We start from the raw sequence: 27171 nt of genomic DNA on the forward strand, positions 1-27171 counted from the left end.
GAACAAATCAGGACACTATAGATGCTGAAGTGGATGGGGAGAAACAGGAACCCTCTGGCATTGTTGGTGGGAAGAAAAACTGGTGCAGCCACTCTGGAAACAGTGTGGAGGTTCCTCACCACATTAAAAAAAGATCCACCCTATGACGCAGCAATAGCACTGCTAGAATTCAGGGGATTCAGGAGTGCTGATGCACAGGGGACTCGTACCCCAGTGTTTATAGCAGCATTTGCAACAATAGCCACATGATGGAAAGAGCCTAAATGCCCGTCAATGGACAAATGGATCAAGAAGATGAGGTTTCTATATATAATGGAATACTACTTGCAATGAGAAAAGATGAAATCTGGCCATTTGTAGCAACGTGGAAGGAACTGCAGGGTGTTCTGCCAAGTGAAATAAGTCAGGCAGAGAAAGACAGATACCATATGTTTTCATTCATATGTGGATCCTGAGAAACTTCACAGAGGGGAGGGGAAAGGGGGAAACAAGTTGCAGAGAGGGAAGGAGGCATACCCTAAGGGGCTCTGAAATACTGAGAACAAACTGAGGGTTGATGGGAGGTGGGGGAGAGGGGAAAGTGGGTGATGGCCATCGAGGAGGGCACCTGTGGGGATGAGCACTGGGTGTTGAATGGAAACCAATTTGACAATAAATTATATTGAATACAAGAAAAAAGAAAAGATGCTCAAAGTCACTCCTCATCAGGGGACTACAAATCAGAGCCACACTGAGATGCCACCTGACACGGATCAGAGTGTGCCTGTGGGTGGGCAGTCAGCACTGCTGCTTTGCTGGGACACAGTGTATCCTCCAAAAGCGACAAGGGGTGGGGGGTCTCGCGCTTTGGGAAACATGGACAATCAGGAGCAGCGAGGCTCCAATGTAGCCCAGGGTGTCCCGAAGCTGGCCCAAACGTGGCCCATCAGCGGCATCGGGGCTCTTACAGGCTCCCGAGCCCCTGTCGGTGGCTGAGGAGCGGGGTGGGGGAGGGGCTTGGAAAGAGCACAGACTTGGGTTATGATTGCACGGAGACCCGCCCATGCATATTTTTGGGGGTGGTTTTGGCTTCTTGGCTAGTTTTCTAGAGCAGTTTTCGCAAACGTGAGAGGATCCTCCAGAGATTTCACACACACTCCTGCTCTTACTGAGGCACAGCCTCTCCCCTGAGCAGGTATCCGCAACCCCCGCCAGGGCGATGCCTTTGTCACAGCCCCAAACCTGTGCTGATGTGTGTCCCTCGCCCAAGGTCCGCAGCTGAGATCGGGTTCGCCTCTGACGTTGTACCCGAGTGCGTCCCGGCGGGTGCGTGATGAAGAGTCTCTGCCGGTGCAGCGTCCCACCGGGTAGTGTTTCCTCCCTGACGCAGTAGTTTCCGTTGGTGCTGGTGCCACAGCGCATTTGCCAGGCGGAGAGGTGGGCGGGAGGCCGGCGGGCTCTTGAGGGCCATAGGAGCCCGCATGCGCTGTGGAGGGCGAGGGAGGTGCCCTTCTGAGCATCCGGGTTCTCCCTTGCTAGAAGTCTTCCACCTACGAAGATGTCGCCCTGGGGCCCCTGTTACTCCGAAGACCGTCCCGATCGAGGCAGGTGAGTTCTGGTGGACCCAGTGCCGCTCGGACTCCGCAGAGGCCACAGTGCCAGCCGTGAGAGGCCGGGTGGCTCGAGGCGCCCTGGTTCTGCTCACTTGTGGGACAGCATTTGGCCACCCTCGGGAGGAAGGCCGGCCTGTCCGTGTGGACGCCCGCAGGCTCCCGTGAGTCAGTCGTGGTGGCCGCTCTGTGGCGGCGGGATGGTGTGGGGGGGTGCCTCCCGTGGCAGTGCTGGCTTAACCGCTCGGCAGGCAGTAAGGGCCCTTCTCACTGCAGGTAGTGGCTTCTGGGAGGTTCTCCGGGTGCCCGCCTCAGCCGCGGCTGTCCTGTAAGGAGTGTGCCGCCCGCCCTCGCAGAGGCTGTCGGAGACCTTCCCGCCTTGTCCGTCCCCTGACCCCACACAGGCTGCACACGTTCTGTCCCCCGAGGCGGCTGCCACGAACAGAGGCCGCCTTAGGCCCTTGCGTCCTGTGGGCCAGGCCCTAGAGAGTCTGGTGAGCTGGGGAAACCCTATAGAAATTGGGAAGTTGACGAGAAGAAGGGGACAGTGTCCTTTGTTCCCTGGTCAGTGTTTCTCAGACTCGGTGGTGTCGGGACACTTGGACATCAGGGGATTATTGAGGGCCCCAGAGAGCCTTCGAGTGTGGGGGTTGTGTCTCTGGATCTCTACTGTGGTGAGATTAAACCGAGAATTGAAGCGGGCACCTGGGTGGCTCTCTGTGTTAAGGGTCCGACTCTGGCTCAGGTGGTGATCTCACAGTTGATGGTTTAGAGCCCCATGTGGGGCTCTGTGCTGCCAGCTGCCAGCCTGGACTTCTCTCAGATTCTCTGTGTCCCTCTCCCTCTGCCCCTCCCCTTCACGTGCCCTGCGTCTCTCTCTCAAAAACAAACATTAAGGAAACCAAACCAAATCCCAGCATCTCAGATGTGATGAACTCACTTAAAGACAATAAATTAGGACAGATTAACGTACTCATACCTTTCGTGCAAAACATACGTACATTTTCAGGACAACACTGTGTAGAAGCGTGGCATTTGCTTAGTGCAAGATCTTTATTGTTCCAGCTGCTTCTGCATTCAGTGTCTTGTGGCCAATGATGTTTAGGAAGGCGATGTGGACTCCCCCAGATGAACAGCTTGAGGCGAGTAGGGTGTGGCGGTAGCTCCTCTGGCTTCTGGATGCCCTTTCCTGACTCTGCACTCAGATGGGTAGGGCTTCCTTGCTTCTCTTGGGGGTTAGCTGCCCGCATAGAGCGGCCTAGTTGTGTGGCACGCGGTGGACGTTTGGAACATCCTAGGCCACTACTTTCAGCTGATCTTCCATATTTTTCACTCAGCGAACACATTCTTGGAACCACCACCTGGATGAAGAAATGGAACCTTACCGTGCTTCCTACCTCCTACTGACTCCCACCGAACGTCCCCCAAAGGTAACCACGGTCTTGACTTTCACCAGCGATTGCTTTGGCCTGTTCTTCGCTTCATGTTGAGCCAACCCTTGAGCGCTGTGTGTGCGCAATGCACCTGCTTTCCTTGTGTGGCTGTGCTGGTCCTCCCCTGCTGTCGAAGGCCCAGTGTGTGAGCACAGCACGGTTTATTGTTTCTGCTGTGGCTGCTCCGGTTTGTGCAGAGGCTGCCTGCAGATCCACATGCATTGTATTGGGTTGCCTTGGAGGAGCAGGGCGTGAGTGGTGGCACGTGTCTGTTCCCCACGAGCAACAGCGTGCGGGAGCTCAGGGCTGGCCGATGCCTGGTATTGCCTCTTCTCGTGTGTTAGCTGGTTGCTGGGGCTCAGGTGCTGGGAGGTATGGTGTGTTCGTGGGACCCGCCCCTGTGTGTGTCTTGGCCACTTACATGTTTCTTTTGAGAAATAATTGCCTTTTGGAAGCCACTTTGTGATTAGGTTGTGTGTTTTGGTTTTTGTTGATTAGAATGAGTTCTTTCTATGTGTGTGGAATACATCTGTGAATGGCACAGCTTTTCACATTCTTGTGTACGTCTGCCTTACGTTCTCTGTGTTGCCTTGTGGTAAGTTTCTTTGGTTTCTATCCAATAGTATAACCATTTGTATGTTTCTTGCCTTGGATTGGCTAGGGCCTCCAGTACTGTGTTGAAGGGAAGTGGTGAGAGTAGGTGCCCTTGTCTCCTCCCAGATACGAGAGAGAAGGGTTTCATAATTTTTTGTATACTTAATATTTTTTAAAGTTTGTTTCTTTCTTTATTGATTTAGAGAGCATGCATGGGAAGGGGAGTGGGAGGGGGGAAAGCAAGTGGATCCCAAGCAGACTCCGCACTGTCAGCAGAGTCTGATGCCAGGCTTGAACTCATGAACCGTGAGATCATGGCCTGAGCTGAAATCAAGAGTCAGACGCTTCACCGACTAGAAGCCACGCAGGTGTCCCAAAGAGTTCAGTATTTTACCACTACATGTGACACTTACCGTGGCATTACTGGTAGATAGTTGTATCAAAACATGAAAATTCTCCTCTGTTTTTAGTTTGCTCTGATTTTTTAACAATCATCAAAGAAAGAATAATACTAAATTTTCTGAAATGTGTTTTGTGCATCTTTGGGGACAAGTGATTTGTGTAATGTGGTTTAACTGAAAACAACTTTTGCCCTTCTAGATTAATCCAAACCTGATATCTATGCATTCTCTTTGCACTGGATTCCATTTGTAAATAGTGTGCTTTACATTCTTGCATGTGTATTCAAGAGAGAGGTGGGTGTTCCCTTGCACCCTCTTGTGCCGTCCTTGCTGGGGTTTGGGTTTAAGGTCGTGCTGGCCTCCTAAAACAACGTAGGAAGAAGCACTCCTTGTGCTTTCCCAGAAGAGTTTTTGTATGTGTTCTTTTCTTTTGGGAAGAAGTGCTAGGCCAACAGCTGGTGTAGGGTTTTCCTTGTGAGAAGGGTTTTCATTGCAGATTCCTTTCTTAAGTGGAAATAGGAATTTTCTGATTTCCCATATCTTCTTGTGTCTATTTAGATAAGGCATTTTGTTTTCTAGGAGTTTGCTCAGACCTCCCAGACTTTCCAAGGAATAAGTTTCAACTGGTTTCTAAAACCCCCCTATCTGCAGCATCTGGTGTGATATTTGCTTTAGAACTTCTTGATATTGGTACTTTGTGCTTTGTTTCTTTTTCATAGAACCAACTTGGGCTTTTTTGATTTCTGTGATTTACTATTTGTTTCCTGCAGCACTGATTTCTGCCCTTTTGTTTTCCATCTACTTGGTGATTGTTTGCTGTCCCATCTGGTAGTTCTTGAACTAAATCCTTCATTTGATTTTTAGCCTTTGTTCCTTTCCAGTATGTGTATTGTATTTACTTGCTTATTAGTGTGTTGATTCATTTCAGAAGGAGAGCATGAGCAGGGCAGAGGGTCAGAGGGAGAGAGAGAGAGAGACAGACAGAGAGAGAGAAAGAGAGAGAGTCTCGAGCAGGCTCCTCACTCCGTGTGGAGCCAGGCTGGGGATCGATCTTGTGGCCGTGGGATCATACCCTGAGCCAAAATCAAGAGTTGGTCACCAAGCAACTGAGCTATCCTATGATATATGTATTCTAAAGCTATGAGTCTCCCTTTAAGCACACCTTTCCTGATCTCACAAGTTTTGATAAGCCAAATGTTTATTATCTTTTATGTGAAACTATTTCCTAACTTTCATTGTGGCATCTTTTTCTTAATTCATCACAGTGTTTAGGAGCATAACACATCTTGATGTTTCGGGGGATTTTCTCGTTCTCTTTGTGCGGATTTCTAGCTTAATTCCATGAAGGTATCTGTCTCAGTGTTTTGGGGTGGTTGTAACAAAATACCATAGACTGGCTGCCTAATAAGAAACAGAAACTTCTTTCCTACAGTTGAGGAGACTGGGAAGTTCTCAAGATCAAGGCATCTGCAGATTCTGAGTCAGGGGAGAGTCAGCTTCCTGGTTCATCGACAGCCTGCTTCTCCCTGTCCTCCTGTGGTGGCAGGGGTGACAGTGCTCTCTCAGCCGCCCATGACTGGTCATCACCGGAAGTCTCCCTGTCTTTCTCCCATCACTTTGGGCGTGATGAATTGTTGCGGGAAATGAACTGTGAATCTAATGGTATCCGTCAATATGCCCTGCCGTATTTCAGTCCTTTGTGATGAGCTGACTTTCCTAATGGCCTGGCATATATTCGTTTTCATGAACTGTTCCTTGGGCACGTGAAAATAATGTGTATTGGGGCAATGCAGTAGTCTCTATTTATAGGTTAGATGAAGTTTGTTAATGACAGAATTCAGATTTTAGTAACCACTTGAAACCAAGTAAGGAATAGGCGAGAATGAGTTTAATAATATAACTAACAGGCATATCCAAAATATCATTTCAGTGTATAGCCGGCGTGAGAAAAAATTATATATGATTTTGAATTCTCTTTTTTCACGTTGTCTTTAAAACGTGGTGTGCATTTTATACTTTGCACACGTCGCACTTTGAGGAGCCGCGGTTCAAGTACTTGCAATAAAGCATGTGACCCCATATTGGACAGCCCCGTCACACTGCCTTGAGTTTTCTGTTGTCGTCAGTTCTGTCAGATACTGAGAGATGTATCGTCAAGTCTCCCATCGTGCTTATGGATGTGGCTCTTTTTCCTTTTCTATGTTTGTCAATTTTTCTGTATTTTGAGATGGTGTTATTAGGTCTATGCAAGTTTAGAAGTTTTGTTCTCTTGGTAGATGGAACTTCCATCGCGAAATGTTCCTCTTTGTCTCTAGTAGAGCTTTTTGCTGTAGAGGTTACTTTATTGGGTGGTCCTGGTGGCCACATCAGTTTTCTGTTCGGTAGAGTTTGTCTGGGGATCTTTTACTTCCACCTGTCTGTGATCTTAGGTTTTAAGGTATACCTTTGTGACCAGGGTATGGTAAGTTTCCTTCTAACGCATTTGAGAGTCAACCTTTTGCTTGCAGTATTTGTGCACACGTAATGACTGATATGTTAGTTTACACGTACCGTATTATTAGTTTCTTCTTTGTCCCAGCTGTTCTGTCTTCCTTTGGTCTCTAGCCTTCGTTTAGAAGCAGGAAGGAGTTTTTAATTGTACACTGATCTGTTAGGTTAATTGGAGTGTATCTATTTCTATCTATTTCAGAAATAGAATGTATCTATTTCTATTTCTGGAATGTATATCTATTTCAGGTGCATTTTAAACTGACCCCTGCCTGATTCAGGACTTGTACTGCTTCCCTGACACTGCTCTCTCCTTTTATCTTTTCTTTTTTTTTAAGATTTATTTGTTTTTTGAGAGAGACATAATACAATCGGGTGAGGGGCAGAGCAGAAAGGAAGACACAGAATGTGAAGCGGGTTCCAGGCTCTGAGTCATCAGCACAGAGTCTGACACGGGTCTCCAACTCACACACCGTGAGATTTTGACCTGAGCCAAAGTCGGACACTCAACTGACTGAGCTACCCAGGCGCCCCTGCTCTTTTCTTTGACACTTGAACCACACTGAACTCCTCTTCACCTTTTGTTGGGTGATATTTTTACGTTTTAGATGGATTTGGCATTGTTGTCATTGTTTCGTGCACTTAATGCTTGTTAAGTTTTGTTCTCATAGTTACCCTTTCTGTTGTGATGTTGTTCTGCAAGCCTTGTTTTTTCATATTTCTTTCAGAGACTACATTTCTTTTCTGCAACAAGCTGCTTTAATATTGATTTTAGTTTGTGTCTGTAGTTGATGTGTAGTCATGGTTTTTGTGTGTGCGTGTGTGTGTGTGTATGTGTGTGTGTGTTGTTTTTGTTTGTTGTTCAGTTTTTATTTTTGTTTTTGCTTCTGTTTTGCCTGAAAAACATCTTTACTTTGCCTTCACTGTGAAGAATGTTTCTGTTAGGTAAAGACTTCCAGGTTGGTGGCTATTTTAGTTCACCTTTCATACATGCCAATCCATCATCTGGCTTCATTTGCTTTTCTTGAAGAGTCAGCTGGTAGTGTTGTTGTTGTCCCATGGAAGGCGGTCTCTTTGTCCTCTCAAGACTGTTAACATCTTTTTGCCTGAGGTGTTCCTTGTGGAGTCACTCTCTTGGTTCTTTTATCAGTTTTGATTCTTATCTTTTTAGTGAAATGGTACTACCCATTCTGTGTTTCCTCTACTTTGTGGGCTCCTATTGGACCTTTGTACCATATCTTCTGTGTCTTTTGGGCTTGTGTATTTTCTTGACGTTTTCTCTGTGTATGGTCTAGATATATTTTTACCTACCTATCTTTCAGTTCACTGAGGCTATTCACCTGTGTCTAGTCTGATGTGAAGCCCACGGACTGAGTTCTTAATGCCATTAACAAGATTTTTTAGTCTTTTAATTATGTTGGAGAGCTAGATAGAGTGGGAGCAAGGGAAGAACAGAGAGAGAGGGAGACATAGATGCCGAAGCAGGCTCTAGGCTCTGCACTGTCAGCACAGAGCCCAACGCGGGGCTCAAACTCCCGAATCATGAGATCATGACCTGAGTTAAAGTCAGATGCTTAACCAACTAAGCCACTCAGGCACCTGGAGATCGTAATTTTAGCTCCGATAATTTGCAGTTTGAGAATCTGTTTTGAGTCTCTGAAAAGTTCCCATTTGTCAAGAATGGTTTTTGGACAGTTGACTTTTGCATGCAGTAACTCCAGTCTATGTGTCTCCTCTTGGTCTGTTTCTCTTCTTTCTTCTTTGGGTCGATATGATGTAAAACTTTTTTTTTTTTTTTAAATGTTTATCTATTTATTTTGAGGGAGAAAGAAAGTGAGAGCAGGGGTGGAGGTAGAGGATGGGGGAGAGAGAGACACTCTTGAGCAGATGCTCTTTTCTGTCAGTAGAGAACCCAACCCAGGGCTCAAACTCACAAACGTGAGCCGAAACCAAGTGTTGGTCACTTAAACGAGTAGACTGAGCTATCCAGGTGTGTCTCTTTTTTTGTTTGCTTGTTTGTTTCTTTCCTTTTCTTATTAAAAGAATTTTTTTTGTTAATATAATTTACTTTTGAGAGGGAGAGAGAGGTAGAGACAAAACTTGAGCAGGGGAGGGGGAGACAAAGTGGGAGACACAGAATCCAAAGCATGGTCCAGGCTCTTGACTATCACCACAGAGCCTGACGCGGGACTCAAACCATAAAGTGTCAGATCATGACATGAACCAAAGTGGGATGCTTCCCCGACTGAGCCACCCAGGCATTCCTTTCATTTCCTTGCCTTGCTTTGCCTTGCCTTGCCTTGCCTTTCCCTTCCTTTCCTTGCCTTGCCTTGCCTTGCCTTTCCTTGCTTTGTCTTGCCTTGCCTTGCCTTGCCTTTCCTATCCTCCCCTTTCCTTTCCTTTCCTTTCCTTTCCTTTCCTTTCTTTTCCTTTCCTTTCCTTTCGTTTCCTTGCCTTTCCTTTCCTTTCCATTTTTTTCTTTTCTTTTCTTTTCTTTTCTTCTTTTTTCTTTTCTTTTCCTTTCTTTTCTTTTCTTTTCTTCCTTTTTCTTTTCTTTTTTCTTTTTTTTTCTTTTCTGTTCTTTTCTGTATTTTTTGGTCTTGCCTTATCTTGTCTCTTCATTTCTTCTTTGTTTTTATTTTTGTGCTGGACTGTATGGAGAAGCATAGAGGCTCTTCGTGTGCTTTTATTCCTTCAGCATTTCATCCCACACACCCCGAGTGTGGCGGTTATTGGTCCCACTCAGGCGTGAGTGAGTTGAGACTGGGGCTCAGTCTTTGTAAGGTGCAGTGTGAGCTGGGCTCACGCTGTCCCCCACCCCCGTGTAGACCTCCAGGGTCTCCATTTGGAGGCCTGGAGTATTTCCGAGACCCGTCCTTGATACTAGGTCCCAAAGCCCAGTTATTTCCTCCACAGCACAATGAGATGATGGAAGGGTCAGCTTCTCAGGCAGTGCTTGCCGAGTGCCGGGCTCATTTTCTGTGCCTCCCTGTGCTGTCCAGAGCTCGGTTAGCTGCGACTTTCTGCTTGCCTTTCTGTTAGGTTTCCTTTGCAGCTCGTTGGTATATTGCCTGCAATCCCTGAGGAAATTCAGAATCCTCACATGTCTTGAGGGAGAGAGAGGACTCTGAACATTAGAGTTGGCTCAGCGGGCTTCCCTTTTGTTGGGGTCTCAGTCCTTCCAGTTGTGACTGCCTCAGGGTCTCCTTGATGCCTTCAAACATGCTTCAAATTGAATTCATTTTTCCTAGTTCATGATGTGTTGATTAGCAGGCTACTCACATGTATAAGAGCAAGCCAGGGAAGACTGAGAAGTCATAGTAAACATTTTGGTCATCAGCATTTGTTACAGGAGAAAACAAAACCCAATAGTCCTTGCCTAGTACCCGTCATTCTTCTAAAATGACCATCCAGTTTGCGCACGCTCAGCCAGCGTCCATGGAGTGGTGATGGTGTCAGCCTCCCAGCTCCCTATCCCCACCGCCATGGCCGCCCTCCTCCCCTGTCAGGTGCCTGCCCAGGGCAGGCTTTGTGGTGACGGGCTGGCTATGGCAGGGCTTGATGGTTTTCCCAGAGTTTTTTGTAACGTCCCTTGGCATCTTCCTGACTTTCATGACGTTCCCTCTGTGGCGGTTCTCTTTGGTAGCATTGACTGTCCTTCTTGCCAAGTGCCTGTGTCATGAGCCTCACAGGTCCTCGTGGCCCCTGGTCTGCAGGCTGACTTAGACCCGCTGCGCTCCGGAGCGAGTGAGCCGCCAAGACACGTTTGGTGGTGACCCGTGGGGTTCTGGGTGGCCAGGACATTGTCTAATGCCAAAGAACTTTAGAGGACAGTCCCTTGCTTTCAGCGTACTTCCTGAGTTGAGGGACAGAGCCGGGATGGAACTGGTCCAGGGCAAGGGCTCTGGTTGTGCAGCCAGACCACTGGCCACTGGCACTTGTTGCCTTCAGGACCCTGGGGTGAGCTTCCTACACAGGGCCAGCCGCCCTGATCACACCCCCGCCTGTGTCCGCTCAGACGGTAGCTGCTTCACCCCTTCCTACCCAACATCTTGGTGCTCACTTGTCTTTCTCGTGAATAAATGTCATTTGTGGCATTTTCCCCCCGACAGGGCATCTCCTTCTGCGTGAAAAACCTGTGCAAGCAGCCATGGTCTCCTCAACTGATTTTCTTGGGTTTTCCCTTTTTGTCTTGGAGTGGTTGACATGCGGTGGATGGTGGTTCCTGCTTCTCTGCAATCTTCTCTGGGGCGTCTGGGAAACCGTGTGCTTCCTCTTCGTGGTAGAAGCTGCTTCTCCTATCATCATGACCATTTGAAAAGCCAAACCCCTTTCTAAATTCACCAAGATATCCTGTGCCTGCATTGAAATGTGCCAGTTTTCGATCCTTCCCTTCCTTCTGCCTTACGTCGTGATATCAGGTCTTCACTTGTCTTGCAGTTTGAGTTGAGTCTGCAGGTGTGCCCGTCTCACAGCAGTCCTACATCCACAGAGATGCCACATCTTCCACACGAGACACAAAGATGTCTCACACATAGCACCAGGTTTTTGCATGTGCTGGGGTAGCCGCAGCGAGAGCTTCGAGAATTCCCCTTTCCTTGTGCCTCCATGGTCCTCACGCAGTCCGGCTGGCAGCTGCAGCTGTGGACCTCAGTACATGTCAGGCCATTCAGCCTTTCCTTGTCATACCATGAGTCTTCTCTACATCGCGGGAGCACGTCCAGCATCCCTGGGGACACTTCAAACGGGTCCCAAGGTGTAAATAAGGTTCGTGGCATTGCCCTTAACAGGGTGAAAATGACGCAGGAACCCTGAGAAATCACTTTTCTTCTGGTGCTTGATTTACTGGAGAAAGGAAGTGCTTACCAAGAGCTGAAAGCAGATTCGTGCAACACTTGAGGTGACCTCAATAGCAACAGGAAGTGGTGCACACTTCCCCCAGAGGACAGCGTCTGCTACAGCTCGTGTTATGCGGTTAGGACTTAATCCTGCGTCTCCACATTTGTTTGCCTTTCTCTTGACTGCAGATGGCACCAGGTAGGTACGGTCAGTTTCTGTGTGCAAAACGATACGTTTTATCTTGTTAGAGTAGGTTTGTGTATGTTTTCGGATAGGAAATGCTATAATAGCCTAGTATCTGCGTTTATTTCATGCACCCGTGGCCTCCCTTTTACTTACTATCTTTGATATTTCGTAGCTGCTCAGCTCATCTGCCAGTCTTTCCAAATGTCACACATCTCCAGAAAAGTTTCCAATGTATTTATTGGAACAAAAATCGCCACATAAAAATGGGCCTGCACAGTCCTACATCAAGGATCAGATAGGCGTCTGTGGGTTCACCTTGTCAAATCAGATTGCAAGGAACGTGTTCAGTTCTGTGGTAACATTCCCGTTGATTTGGAAAGGGTTAATTTATGAAGGAACTTGAAGTATGTCACCAGTTTGTCCTTGGATTTTCTAGAATGGCTGAAATCAACCACTCTCTTTATTTGGAATGTCAGTTTTTAAGCGAACCTTTATGCCCTCATTTGTCCTACAGAGACAAAAGCTCTGGGGCGCCTGGGTGTCTCCGGGTGTTAAACGTCTGACTCTTGGTTTAGCTCAGGTCATGATGTCCTGGTTCACGGATTGAGCCTTGCACCAGGCTCTGCGCTCGACTGACTGGAGAGTGTGCGTCCACCTCCTTGGAGCCCATCTGTATGCCATGTCCTGGGCGGGCGCTCGGTATTGGCGGGAGAGAAACCCCATGCGGGGTGGTGGGCCCTGGCATCACTCTCCTCAGAGACCCTTCATCCATAATATTTCCTGCTTGACTAAAGAAATAAGTCTTAAACTCTCCCTATCGACAAGAGTCCTACCATCATTTTTGAAAAGCCCATTTGGTATGGTTGACTTGACTGAGACAGGGGTCCAGGCTAAGACAGCAGCTTTTGAGTACCGTCAGCCTTTCCCTGCTGCCGCTCCACAAGCCTGCTTGCCAGACGAGGCCAGAGGCTGGGGATGGGCAGCAGGCTTCTCGGCCTGTTGCTCCCGAGTCAGCAGAGCTCCTGAGTCCTAGACCTGCCAGGCACCTGCAAACGTCTGTCCCCTTGAGTGTCGGTCCCTCCGAAAATCCCCGGGACTCCTGTGGGTGGTGAGGAGGGGACTGGTGTGTGTGATGCTACTTGAGGGTGGTGGGTGCTGGGACTCTGGAGGGCCACGGAGGCCTGGTGTGCTCTGGTAAAGACCCCCTGTGTCTCTCCACTTTTGTCCCCTCTCCGACCCTAGGAGTGTGCAGCTCTCGCTGCAGAGCTCCACACCTGCAGGGAGCAGCTCGTGCAGAGAGAGGAGGAGATCGCCAACCTGAAGGCGGAGAGAAACAACACCAGGGTCAGTAGTTGCACTGCCAGGGTCTTTCAACACAGCACACCATTCACTCCCTTTGTCTACATGTCCCCATGGAGTTGGCTGGGAACTATTGTTCTCAAACCTTGTTTGATCCGTGAGGAGGAGTGAGGCTATTTTAACACATTCGAGGGGATGGCTCCCTACCAGGGCACTGAATTGAAGGGATTCAGACTTGATTTTGCATTTGGTGAACTTGAGGCCTGGAATTGAAGGTGTTCTTGAAACACGCTTTTCCTTTTGCCTCTCCCGCCAGCTACTGCTGGAACATTTAGAGTTCCTCATCTCCAGGCACGAGAGATCTCTCAGGAGAACATTGGTGAGGCGACAGGCGAAGACTCAGGCCGGCATGTCCAGTGAGGTGGAGATGCTCAAGGTCCTGAACTCCATATTGGACAACGACAAAACGGAGGATGAAATGGTGTGCCTTGCCATGGCGGTTCTCAATTTGTGCACATGCTGTGTGTTATAGGCACACTTTGTGTGTTTGTGTGACTTGAGTTTCCTTTTCATCTTCTTGAATTCTTGTAAGAAGACAGGTCTGTATGGTTAAAAAGCAGTAGTTGGTGGAAATGTGTGTATCGATTGGCTAGTACAAATTACATAATGTAATTTATTTCAGGGAAGATTTGTCTCCAATGTTAAATTGAAAGCTGTTAACAAGCAAGTTTGTGAACAGGAGCATCCGTGAAAAAACTTACCAGCATTCTGTCATGTTATTTGAGGCAAAGGGGATCTTAGGGTAACTGTACAGTAAGGCCTAGTGAAACACCTCTGTGTACAAGCTCAATCCCTTTGTTTCCAGGTAAGAGAGCAGTTACGTGTGGCACTGGAGAAGTGTAGTTTCGTAGAAGAATTAGAGGCCACACGCAGAGTTCAGCTGCAGACCTCATGACAGGATTTGATTGGAGGGGGTTTCCTTTTTATCCATTGTTTTAAAAACAACATATGAAGACTAGCAGTGGGGGCCGTCACATGTTGCTTCCCTTTCTGGCTTTCAAAGGTGCAGAGCCAGATGAAAGAGCTCCTGGCTACCCTGTGCACTCTCGTGGCCAAGCTGGAAGAGGAGCTAGACATCTCAACGAAGGACCTCATCCTTTCTCAAGCAATGAACACCATATTACAAAGAGATGTCCATGAAGTGAGTGTCGGATGAAATGGCCACACCGTCGTCTAGCCAAACGTGGGGTGTTTGGTTCGGTCATTGCCCAGTGTGTCCTTCGTCTCCCACGGGTTTTGAACGTTTGGAGTTGGGTAGAAGTAGCAGCAGAACGGGACGTGACTCCGGGGCCTGGGCGGGCTGCCTCCCCGTCTGCGCGGTGGAATCTGTCCTCCCTGGGCTCTCCCCTGCCGAGGCCTGGCGGGCAGGTGGCGGAGTGCCCTCGGGTGTGGAGTGTGGGCCACCTGAGCTTGGCCCATGCCATGCTCTCGGTCCGTTTTGGGAACACACTTGGCACGTGGGAAGAAGCGTGGTGCTGCCAGGTCGCTGCCGGGGGCACGACCGTGCGAGGGCGGCTCTCCCGAGGGGCCGTCACGGCCGCCTCTGCCGCCCTGCCCTCCTCCCAGGGGTTCCGTGCTCCTGGTCGTGGCGGTCAGAGTGAGCGAGGGGCAGCCCGCTGGTCCCAGTGTAAGGTCATGGAGGAGTGCGGCCGCTTCTGCACGTGTGGTCGTCATGGATGGGAATCTGATCCTTGTCACAGAAACTAGTAAGGGTGGGATGGTTGCTCTGTGCCTCCTCCTGTCCCTGTGAGCTGCCCTTTGTGGACAGTCCCCGCACACCCCACCCCCAGCCCGTCAATGCCACCTCGGGAAGACCCTGTCAGACCCTGTCAGACCCACGTGTACGTGCACGAGCAGTCTGTTTAGTACCTTAGTGTGGGTGAGGCCGTGTCCGAATTTAAAACAAAAGTATTTGCAGAAATTATATAACCCATTCAGTGAAGTTGTTGTTTGGCAAAGGTGGGGGGAGACCCCGCAGCAGAGTTCAATATGCAGAGAGTTTAGAAAATCATTTCTTAGGACTCATCACTTTCACTCTTGAGACTGCTGACATAAATTGCTTAGTAAACACAGAGGGCTGGAAGAGGAATCTCTCGGGTGGTGGACAAGAAAGGCAGGGCAGGACGGTCTGGTTCCATTTGCAGTGTCAGATACCATGGGATACAATGTTGTTATAGGGTTAGGCTATAGAAGATGACTTCCAGTTATATGCAAGGTGGAGTTTGGCTTCCTTTTGTTAACACTGCTGCTTCAACTTTGTGGGAATTGGATGAGATTTCCTCCACCTTTTCCCCGGGGAAAGGATGGTGTCTCATGGTGCGTGCCTCCAGAGGCAAGTCGCTGTTCTGTGGAAAGCTCAACGGTGTCCGGAGGCAACCGAGGTTGTGACTTGCGGGAGATTTTATTATCCGTTTGTCTTTGAACACATGGGGAAGAATAAGCCTGGGTACCTGGCCAGAATCCCGAGCAGCCTCCGCACTGTCGGCACAGAGCCTGACGCGGGGCACCAGCTCACAAAGCGTCACCGGCTGAGCCACCCAGGTGCCCCGAGGATGCTACTTTTCTGTTTGTTTGGGAAATGAGGATTTCGCCCGGTTTTTGTGTCTGGAGTGTGTTAATGTGTCGTAAGCTAATTCCTTCCCTGTTTTCCCTCTGAAATACCTGCTGTAGACCATGGCCCAGAAGGAAGACATGCAAGAGAGGATCACTACCCTTGAGAAGCGTTGCATCAGGGCACAGCAGGAAGCCACCTCTCTGCCCGACCTCAAGGATAAACTTGAAAACGAGATCACAAAGAAGGACTCTCTGCATCGACAGGTCGTTGGTTTCGTTGTACTACATTCCACTTTTATTAATTACAAGTCAGGTTAAGGACCAACTGTCAATGTCAGGGTTTTAGGATCTTAGAATCTTGTGTTGACCAGTGGGGTTACTTCAACGTCCAGGGTTTAATTCTTTCGAATTTTATGGAAGCATGTTATGGGGCTACCCTCCTTGATTCCTTCTTTGTCTTGTCTTACATGCACATTACTCTGTTGCCTGTTAGCACTGTTTCCAAAGGAACAGGGAGTGGCCGGGAATGTGTAGGCAGCTGGCCATTTTGGTTAGTACCTGAGATCGGGGGGTGGGGTGGAATGGCAGGTGCAGAAGCACACTCTGGAGTGAGGATGTGAGACCCTGTGTTTTGGGAAGCCGCACGGCTCTTCCTTGGTTGTCTCAGGTCATCCGGCATTGAACAGGAAAACCGCATCCAGCTTCTTGGAAACATAGTGAGTTTGCCTGGTGTGTTTGTCAAATGTGTCAGTCGACCCAAAATGATAATCAAAGTGAAAGACTAGGAAGCCATGAAAATGACATTGAGGAATGCTGTTTGAGAGCACGTAAGATGTTCCAAATCATGAGTGTAAAAGGCAGATCGCGAAATACTATGTGTACAGCATGTGATTTATTTTTGAGGGTTTTAAAGCATGATACACGGTCTGTATATACACAGAAAGCTATATGCACACAGAAGATGGAAGGAGTCTGTGGGAACAAATGTTAACCTGGCAAAAACCTCACCTTATACATGATTTTCAAAATGACTTTATATATTTTTAATGCTTATTTATTTTTGAGAGAGGGAGCCAGAGAGAGAGAGAGAGAGAGAGAGAGAGACAGAAAGAGCATGAGCAGTGGAGGGCCAGAGAGGGAGAGAGGGAGACACAGAATCCCAAGCAGGCTCCAGGCTCTGAGCTGTCAGCACAGAGCACGAGGCAGGGTTGACCCCATGAGCTATGAGATCATGACCTGAGCCGAATTGGCCGCTTAACCGACTGAGCCACCTCGGCTTCCCTAAAAGTCCTTTAACAAAAACTCTCGTGTCTAAGTTTTCCACGTTGAAGTTTTCCACGTTTTTGGTCAAGAGGGAGAGTGCTTTTGTTGAATAATGGTACACTTCCAAAAAGAACTCAACTGGCATCAGGCATGCTCTCAGAAGCTCTGTGCTGGCTGATGTGCCCACCTCTGAATGCCCTATGGAGCGAGCCCTCGGACCACAGTATAAATATGTTCACGAAGGCTTAGGACCGAATCCTTCTCTCCTTAACTTGTCAGGAAGAACGAGCAAGCTCCTCCAGAAGATGGGTTTTCTTTAATGTGTGGGAACTTTGTCTTTTGAAAGACTTCTTTGAAGATACTGAAGAAGAGCAAAGAGTTTGGCAAGACATGTTTTGCGTAGTGAAACGAGGACCAAGGCAGTGGGTGACTCCTTGCAGAAAGGAAAGGTTTACTCTGAAGCACCTCCCAAACTGTTGGCTTCAGTCAGAACGAACAGTAGATCTCTGCATTTAGCTTTTGTTTCACTTTATTAAAAATGGAAACGGAGAGAAGACTTGCTACACTTTGATGCTTTGCCTTCATTTCCTAGATTGGAGATCAAAACCGCCAGTTGCAAGAGCGCCTGGAGGTGGCGGAGCGGAAGCTGCAGCAGACCCCGAGGAAGGCCAAGATGCTGCCCGAGGAGGAAGCCGAGCCGGCCCAGAGGGTGGCCACCCTCTGCAAGGTGGGGCCCGCCTTTCCTTCTGGGTCCCATGGTGGGAATGTCATTTTCATGGCGGTCCGTTCTTGTATCTCATTTCTCACCGGTAACGTCGGCGTGCCAAATTCCGCGAACCAGCTGAGATCTGTTTTCAGTGTTACTATGTCTGAGATTCGAATGCTTTTCAAACGGCAGTCATCATTTCCAGTTTTGGTCCCTCCGGTTTTGTCCGATGTGTGCTGTTTGCCGGCGGCTGCATCTGAGACTCACTGCTTTTCAGAGTTAAGTCAGAGACTCAAAGCTCAAGATAGTAGCCTTGGATAAGAGAAGGACAAGGGCACCTGGCTGGCTGAGTCAGTGGAGCTTGGGACTCTTGATCTCAGGGTTATGAATTTGAGCTCCCTGTTGGGTGTAGAACTTACCAAAAAAAAAAAATAAATAAAATAATAGAATTTTTCCGAGAAATGAGAGAATCCTATCCTCTTTTAAACACAATTGTTTTTTATTTAAAAAATCCTTAAATGTTCATTTATTTTGAGAAAGACAGAGAGAGCGAGCCTGGGCGCATACATGAGCAGGGGAGGGGCAGAAAGAAGGAGATAGAATGCCAAGTAGACTCCATGCTATCAGCACAGAGCCTGACACAGGGCTCGAACTCCCAAACCTTGACTTCATGACCTGAACTGAAGCCAAGAGTCAGAACCCGACTGACTGAGCCACCCAGACACCCCTGTAGGAAATAAATCGTTAAGGAATTCACTCGGAGGTTCAACAAATAGAGTCGAGGAACGTGCCAGACACAGTCCCTGCCCTCCCAGCTCTCACAGTGTTCACCACCCACGGAGGAAGGCAGCAGTTGAAGAGTTGAAGAGGTAGTTTCCAGACATGATGTGGTCGGTGCTGGGATCGAGTGATGCGCACAGGACGAGGGAGCACATGACTGGGCAGCCAGTCCGTCCTTCCGGAACCTGGGCTGAGGGAACCTGTAGCAGGGAGCCTGTCGGTGCTTCTGTGTCACCGGTTCCAGTGCAGTGAGGGTCCCAGTGAGAAGGGGGTGGGGTCATCACGGGATGCTGACCCTCAAGGCTGCCATCAATTCAGGCAGGTGGTATTGGGCACCCACAGGCCCAGGCTCCAACAGAGCCTCTCCTCCTTTGTGATCTGCATGTCAAGTCTCCGTTTGTTTTCTCGCCTGTCCTCTCTCCTGTCCCTGGTCAGCCGTGTAGCCCGACCGTTTGTCTTTGGACACTCTGCTGCTGAGGAAGCTAAATTGTTGGAAGTGACTTCCCAGCTTAGGAAGGCAGCACGCCTGTTTGCTCTTTCCACTTGCTGCTTCTTCCTGTCCGTGCTGAGTGGCCAGGGGTGTCTCCCGGGGGACGAGGCACCATCCAAGGATCCGGGACCCGGGGTGGGGACGAGACCGTTGCCTACCCCCGGTCACCAGCATGGAAGCCCACTGCTTCCCACTGGCACGCATGAGGCCGGTAGGGACTGTGAGCAGGCGGAAGGCCGTTCACAGCATGTCGTGCGTAGGCACAGCGTGTGGTGTGGGGCCGCCAGCTCTTCTAACCCCGCTGTCGCCCACAGGCCAAGCAGAGGCGTGGCAACATCGAGGAAAGGCTGCGCCAGATGGAGGCCCAGCTGGAGGAAAAGAAACAAGAACTGCAGCGGGTACGTGTCCGAGCGGAGCAGCCGCGCACCTGGCAGTGGTTGAGGATGAGGCGCAGGCTTGGGGTGTGGGGGTAGGGAGTGGTCCCTTGTTTCCTACTTTTCCCCATGTGGACACCAGGCCCCTTCTCGGTCCCATCAGGGGTACAGTGGACTCTTGTGCGAGTTGGATGCTACTGAACACTCCTAGCATGTGGACAATGTTCTCTGGACGCTGGGGCTCCGGAGGCAGTGCCGCCTAGGGGTGGAGGCACCCGCACAGCCCACTGTGCCCACCAGCTCATTAGCAGCTACTCACGGTTGACGCGGGACCTCGTGGGTGTCCCTTGGCCAAAGCGGAGGTACTGGCCTGGGGTAGGGCAGCCTAGAGGAGGGGTCTCCTTCCTTAGGACATGACACTGAGGTCCTGAAATCAGGTCACGGGCCTGACCTTGGTCCCCACATCCTGAATTTCTACTTGAGATGTAAAGGCACAGGTCAGGGTAGATGTTCCTAAGAAGAGGAATAGCATAATCGTGACTTGACGAAAGGGAGGCTCCTGTCCCTTGAATCCTCTGAGACTTTTCCTTGGGTAGCTGGTCGGACGTCAACGTGAAACACCCAGGAGACAGACCAGGCAGCAGCCTCCCCAACTTGGGACGTCCATCCAAGGCCATCAGGTTTTGTTTTCACCAGAAAACTCAAAACACTCTCCCGTAACTTACACCAGAAACTCGTGTGCTTGGCCTTCAGGGTCAGAGACTAAAACATGAGTTTCCGCGGAGTGAAGCTTCTGATGCCAGCGTGACGGCTCGTGTTGGCCGACCCCAGCCTGCCATGACACATGCACACAAGCGAGCACAACCAGACACTAGCCTCTTGGGCCAAGAATTCGACCTCACCTACTTAGAGAAGCACTTCATTGCCTTTAGCACTGAATGGTAGTTTGGAAGGACAGGTGTTGAGATAAGGAATCTAGTATAACTGAGACAATTCCAAGGAAATTTTTAAGCTATTTTGCTTGAAAAATACTTGGGTGCTGATCCCTTCTTGTGGGGTGGCCAAGTGATGGCCGTTGCTGCGTGTTAGGTGTGGTGGTCATGCTTTCTGTTGCCTGCTCCCAAGGAAAGAGGTGCCAGCAGGTGTGGCTTAGAGATGAGGAAGCCCGAGCATGGAGGGACTGTCCATTGCCTAGCCTGCGGGTGTGTCCTGTGGGCTCTTCCTCCACCCTGGGCCCCCCGACTGCAGGGCACATGTGTAGTCCGTACCCCACGGCCCTCCGCCCGGCAGGAGCCCCTGAATCCTGCCGGGCTGTCCTCGGCGCTTCTGTTTTGGGTTAATTCAGGAGATGCGGTAGAAACAAGTTTTTAAACCAGACGATTGATGAGAGTTGTATAAAACACAGACCCGTGAACTTTGCGGTTACGTTCGGAAATTACTTGAGGTAAATACAAGTTTCCATTACAAAACGTTCAGGAGATGTGGGAATTTCACGAAAAACAGGTGAAAGTCTTTCTCACCACTGAATCTTTCCCAAAGTGGATTTTGTTTTATCTTTCGGTTTTGTCAATGGATTCATTTCTTTCCCCCTGAGGCGAGATCCGAGCTTCTGTTTCCGCCCCGGAATATTCCTCCTCCCGTGTGTAGATAAGCTGATCCCCTTAAGAATATGCTCTTTCCTGCATGTACATCTGCCTCCTGAGCCCATCTGAGAGCTAATAATGAGGACATTCGTGAAGGCCCATGCGTGTTTTGTTTCCCAGAAACAAAGGCACCTGCTAAGTGAAGACCCCGGGAAGCAGGTTCCTGCGTTTCTGTGTCCCGGGAGGTCGGTGCTGGCAGTGAGGCACAAGCACGCCCAAGAGTGCCGTGGGAAGGGGCAGCCGAGGATGGCGTGCATGTGGGTCGCACCGCTGGTCATTCACACGTCTGAGCCGATGTTCGCACTTTTGCTTCAAGCCTGCGTCTTCTCTTTCAGGTAAGGCAGAGAGAAAAAGTGAATGAAGAGACTAATAAATGTCTGTCGGGCACTATTGACCAGCTCCTTTCCGAATCTGATGAGCGTCTTCAGCGTCATCTTAAGGAGAGAATGGCTGCTGTGGAAGATAAGGTAGGACATGAGAGACAGCGGCTGAGTGCCTCCCCGTCCTCACAGAGGAGACGCTCACGTTGTGATCCTGAGGAGCAGCGTGGAAGAGAGGCTAACAGCCACTGTAGAAAGTAGAAATGATTCTTTCACGCGGAAAACTGCAGGCTGTTACCCACTGTCTGCGTTAAGTTCCCAGTGTCCTGTCCCTGCCCGACGTATGTGTGCGGGAAGGTGAGTCTTACTGTCTAGAAGAGGAGTATGGTCTGGGGAGGGCCCGAGAGTATGTTAGGCTTTTACTAACTGAGAGGTAAGGAGTAAGCTAGCTTCATGCTAATCAAAGATGGGCCCAGAAACAGCCATAGGCAGTATATAACTAAGGGGAGGGGCCGTGTGTCGATAACCCTTTGTTGATAGGACCCGGCAGTGGCTGGATGTGGTCAGCAGGCCCTCGTTGGCCACCCCTGTGCTGGAACCTTCAGCCTGGTTCTTGTCTGGGGAGCTAATTTGTACCTCTTTTGTCCAGACGGACCGGTAGGAGTGCGCACTTCTGTCAAGCATTTAAGCAGCTGAAAACAGAGTTTCTCCTGTTCCATCTCCTGCCTTCCCTCTTTTCATCTGAGTTGGAAAGAGTCTAAGCCTGGACTCTTACACCATCATAACGGATACACTTGAGGTGTAACGGGAGGGAAGCAGTATCATAGGATCTCTGTGAGAGAAGCTCTGGTGGTGACAGTTGGGTGCGGACCTGATACTACCGGTTCTGGTGACACCTGTGTCCCTGTAGATGAGCCCAGAATCTTCCCTAAGATGGGCACTTGGAGACACCAGTGAGCAATGCTAATTACACGACACACTTGTTTTGGGTAAAACCCATTATGAGGTGCGTTATTATACCCCACGTGAGGTTCTACCTTGATCACTGGGGCCAGCCTTTAGGTAGAATAGTTGTATGTGAGATTGGAATTCTATGTACGAAACTTAGGTCAGGTTTCCCAAGTGACTGAGGCATCACAGACCCTAAAAGCTAGTACGAACCAGTGTACCTGCTGCAAGTAAACTTAGGAACTTGTCATACTTACAGTCAGACAGTGATCCGTGAAGAAATTGTACATGGACAAAGCATGAGGAAAGGCTGTTACTGCAGTTTCACAGACAGCATTTCACTCTGTGGTCATGTGACCCCGTTCGTTGGTATGGCCATCCACTCCATGACTTTTCTGTGGTGCTGCGTTATTGTAAAGAGAAACGTAGGCGTGCTCTAGCATGTGGAACGTTTGAAAGAATCAACACTAAAGGACTGTACCTTTCTCAGAAGTCTCCGTTAGGAGAAGTGGGCAATCTGAAAAAACAGTTACAAGAAACGCAACGTGAGAAGGTATTTCCATCTCTCAATCATTCAGTGATCCCTTGAGACTGGAAAGGAGCAGGTGACCTCTGGGGCTGACACTTCCTCCAAGGCGAGCCACCACTGTGCTTTCGAGGGGCCCCACGCTCGCAAGTCTGAATGGCACGCATGTGGCGGAGTTGGAGCTGAGCAGCCTATGGGGTTCAGATTTCTGAGTCCCTTCGGGGGTCCGCTCGAAAGCTGAAATGTTCACGCAAACCTTTCGTTGAGTGCAGCGTTGCCCAGCAGGAAGGTAACAGGTGACACGGGTGTCATCCCAAGGATTCTCGCGGCTGCATTGGAAATGGTCAAACAGACGGGTGATGTTAGTTTTCATGTAGCCCGATGCAGGCAACGTGTTACTGTATCATGTAAATAGTATAGACATGAAGGAGCTACTCTACAATGTTTTTCCACATTCAGTCCTTGCAACCGACGGGCCGTCTCACAGTTCCATCCCCTGTGGTCGGGACCAGCCCCACTTTGGGCACTCAGTTAGCCACGTGCGGCGGTGTCTGCTGCCTGGGACGGCACTGCCTAGGGCGTTGTTGTGTGACCGAAGGTCCTCTTCGGTTTTGCTCCCTGGTGCTGCTTGTGGAGACGTGAGGCTGGGCTGCGGAGGGTCCACGAAGGAGCACGTGCCTATTGCACAGAAGGGCTATTCCCCCACCGCCCAGAAAGTCCTGCTCCTCTCCTAACCTTGCTAGGCCTGAGACCTAACTGTTCAGTAGGGTTTAGGACGTTCACTTGGTGATCCAGGTGTTTACTGGAGGACTCTTGGAGACAATGGTCTTGGGGTTTGTAACTGCTGAATTTACCCATCGTGTAATGAACCTACAGTGTTGTATCAGTTTCAAGTAGACAGCATACCGTTTCAACAATTGCACGCGTAACTCTGTGCTCACCACCATCACTGTGGTCACCGTGTGTCACCATACAGAGTCCTTAGGGTATCACTGACCGTATTCCCTGTACGGTGCTTTTCATCCCCGAGACGGCCTTATTTGATATCTGGATGCTTATGCCTCCTAATCAGCATCACCTCTTTTGCCCACCGCCCCTACTCTCCTCTCCTCTGGCCACTACCAGTTTGTGCTCCGTGTTGAACGGACTCTTGAGGCAAAGAATCGTTAACCTTGCTTGCAGTGAGTGTCGTTGTCATTTGCTGCTTTGCAGGATCGGCTTCTACAGAGCATGGAAGCACTGAGGGCTGAATTAAAGCGGGCAAGACTGAGAGGCTCTTCGCTTCACCACGGGTATGACATTTCCCGGTTCACAGATGTGTTTGAGATCCGGCTGGGGGCGGCTTCCCTCTGTCACCAGTATGACCTGAACCAGCTCATGGTTCCAATGTAGAACCGTGGGTGTGCTATGGTATGACCCGAACCGGATCAGAGTTACACACAATAACCCTGAGCGTGTTGTAGTCTGATGCGATCCATTTTCCAGGTACCACCTAACGGATGATGGGGCGGGGCTGGGGGGGACACTGCCCTTCACCGTGTCTAACATGAATCAATTCACAAACACATATGTTAGCACCTGCTGTGTATCTTCCAGAGGAATCCTTTGGCCGAATGGGCAGAGTGACTGGATGTAGCTCAGGGAGCCGGTAGCTTCGTAGTTGGCAAGAGGGAGAAGTACAACCTCATTGCAGAGGTTAGTTTTGGAATCTCAGGAGACCGGGAGGCATGACAGAGCTCACAGCCATGGGAGGAGGCGTGGAAGTTAGGGAAAGTTCTGTTCGTGTTTGGGTGGGTTTATTTGCGGCCTCCTCCACCGAGTGTGGCAGTGATGGTGTGGGGCTAGGAGGGGTCCAGCGTGCCAGGTTCGGACCCAGCGTCCCTGGAAGCTGTGGTCCCTTCGGCAACGCCAGTGGGGTCACCATGGGAGTAGACACGTGGCCATGGTTGTGAAGGTCACCTTCACATTGGTGGGGTTAGCGCAGTGCTCCCAGTTTCTTAGCTTTTTGAAAAGAGTGGAGAATGACATGTAATCGCTTTAAGTCTGTTGGGACATTGGTGAGTCGCCTGTGAGGGAGCGGGTCAGCCGGCTTGTGAGCTGCGTCCTGCAGACAGTAATTGTCAGCAAGGTATTAAAAGGTTTGCTTGCTTCTTTGTAGGAAATAGGTACCAGGTGAGAGTCATTCTGGTGTGACAGTGCCTCGAGTAGCTGACTGGGCCCCCTTAGGTGCAGGAAGCAGGCTCCTGCTCCAAAGGCAGGCCCACTCAGGCCGCACTGGGGTCTGTGCGGCTGCCGACGGGGGCTCTCGGGAGAGTCGAGGGTGTGCTGTGGCTGTTCTTGTTGAGCCTGCTTGTAGGAGAGAGGAGAAGTCAGTGAAGGTAGGGTCCCAAGCGGCACTCCCTGTCCACGGAACTACTGGTGGTACGGCGAATGGGTGTCCAGAGAGAGAAGCACACAGGAAGATCCGGGCACAGAGCAGCCTCTTGGTTGGCTGACAGAGAGCCTCGCCAGCAAGACACCAGTGTGCTGAGTGTCACCATTGCAGGGCTTGAAGATGGGTATGTGTGAGGAGGCCAAGGGAGCAAACAGTGGATGCGGTGCAGGCCCCTCGAGTGCATGTTGGAGTTCTCAAGGGAATGGGCTGTGCAGGCCCCTGGAGGGTGGCACCCTGGGGCAGTTGCCATAAGAGGGACGTCCACGCCCGTCACCCGCCTGAGGTGAGCTGGCCAAGGAGAAGGATAGCAAGGATCGCAGTGCTCCCGTGGTTGCGGAGGTGTTGGCCACGGTCCCAGGTGGCCTTGTGGTCAGAAGACCCAGGGCAGGAGACCGGCTGAGGAACAGGGTCTGTTTGAGGCCGTCTCCCAAAGTGCTCTCTCGTGTGGTGGCAGAAGAGAGGCTGGTGGGAGCTGTGTCGCCATGAGCAGCCGGGGGCCGTGGGGACGAGACTGAGAAGGCGGCGGGCAGGCTGGACAGCTGAGCCCTCCTGGCACGACCTCACAGCCACGTCTTCTGTTTGTGTCCTCCTCTAGCAAGATGACATGGTCTGGGTTGCAGAGGAAAAGAAAGGTGACGGACCAACTTCCACACGCAGGCGGGGCAGATGGGAGAGAGCTCTGGGATAGGACTGGATGCAGGGAGGTGGGGTCGGGAGCCAGGGAGCCTGAGATAGGGGGTCAGAGTCAGGGGACACACGCGAACCTCGGAGGAGCCACGGACCATCCCAGGTCACATGCGGGGTGGCGTGTGTGGCTCTCCCCGATTGGCGATGTGCCGTGGACCCACAGCGGTGAAGCTAGACCACCTGAGCTCAGGTGAGCAGTTCTTCTGGGAATGGGGGGACCAGCGGAGGGGAAGATGGTTGTGGCCAGCGGGCAGTTCCGACTTGGCTGTCTTAGAAACAATCAGTACCCTGAGGCAGCACGTGTCAATGACGTTTCTTGAAAGGCCGCAGAGAAGAGCTTGAAGCACCACACAGGAGACGCCCTGTCGTGCTGGCTCTGTCTCCAGGCCACGAGGGGTGACGCCAGGGGCCCCTCTTTAGTTGATGTGAATCATATGGGCGTGTTCTGTCTCCCGAGACCATAAGGATTTGAGAAACGGAAGGCAGCCTCTCTTCTTTTCCAGAGAGCAAGGAGCCACTGGACTCCCGTGCAGGGTTCAAGTGTGGAGGGTGAGCCCGTGGCTGAGGCCGGGCACGTGGGCTGGCGGGTGCTCCTTCACAGCTGCTGACCGCTTCGTGCCCAGAGCCTTTGCTGAGGGGAGCAGCTGACAGCCCAATTAAGTGACTCCACCCTAGGGGCTCGGGGCTCCATGGAACTTTTCTGGAGACTTCTGTGGCCAAGGGGGACATTTGTCTGTTAGTCTAACTGCACAGAGGCCAGAGACGCTTTTGCCTCCTGTGTACGGGAGCTGGGAGGTGTGGTTCCCAAGGATCCTGCCGCGGATGCCCCTGGGGCACCCGATAGTGGCTGGTGGAGGAAAACCTGGGGTCACCTGGCATCACAGCGAGGGCCTTGGCACACGTGGTCCGATGGCAGGTGAAGGCCAGAGGGACGTATAGGAGTGCTTCCCGGTCAGTTGGGCAGGAGGTGGTGCAGACACGCTGGATGACAGCTTGACTGGGGGCAGGCGCTGCTCCACCTCGGGGACGTCTGGGCCGCGGGGATGCGTTGCACCTGCTGGGCCCGGGAGACCCTGTCTCCACAGGACCCGGCTAGCGGGCTTGCACTAGAGCCAGGGGCAAGGATGCCTTCCTTGGAGACCTTTTTCTGTGACCTCATTTTCCTAATTGACGGGTTTTGGCCTGGCTGACAAAGCCCCCTTTTCTTTAGATAACAACCTTGGTGTGTGTGTGCGTGTTTGTTGATTGTTTCCCTCCATATTTCAGGCGGACGCACGTCGGCAGCATCCCAGCTTCCAGGTTCAGTCTGGCGGACAGCCCCACGGATGCCAGCAGCAGCAGCAGCGCGGTGTTGCAGCGCCACCAGAAAGGCCGTGTGGCCCGTCTGCGACATGAGCCTTCCGAGGCAAGGACCTCCATCCTCTGGGGGCTCTCGTGGGACCCACCTGCCAGCTCCAATGTCACCTGCCTTTTCCTGTCTGTGAGGCTCTTCTGGAACTAAAGGACTGATAGGCGGAACTAAAGGACTGATAGGCTGCTTTCTCCTTGCCGCTTCCCCC

At 50.7% G+C, this 27171-nt stretch overlaps 1 protein-coding gene across 1 annotated transcript; it reads left to right on the plus strand.

Moving 5' to 3' along the window:
- Positions 1-855: 855 nt before the first annotated feature.
- Positions 856-27113, plus strand: LOC131492401 (liprin-alpha-1-like). Its single transcript, XM_058696029.1, is given in 13 exon segments — positions 856-963; positions 1519-1587; positions 2927-3019; positions 12772-12873; positions 13145-13309; positions 13694-14029; positions 15559-15712; positions 17304-17431; positions 18995-19078; positions 21033-21164; positions 22456-22518; positions 23704-23783; positions 26879-27113. Coding segments are annotated over 13 exon segments (1749 nt in total).
- The last annotated feature ends 58 nt before the right edge of the window (positions 27114-27171 follow it).

The sequence above is a fragment of the Neofelis nebulosa genome, chromosome 13 (genome assembly GCF_028018385.1).
Source record: "Neofelis nebulosa isolate mNeoNeb1 chromosome 13, mNeoNeb1.pri, whole genome shotgun sequence".
In the NCBI taxonomy this organism is placed as follows: domain Eukaryota; kingdom Metazoa; phylum Chordata; class Mammalia; order Carnivora; family Felidae; genus Neofelis; species Neofelis nebulosa.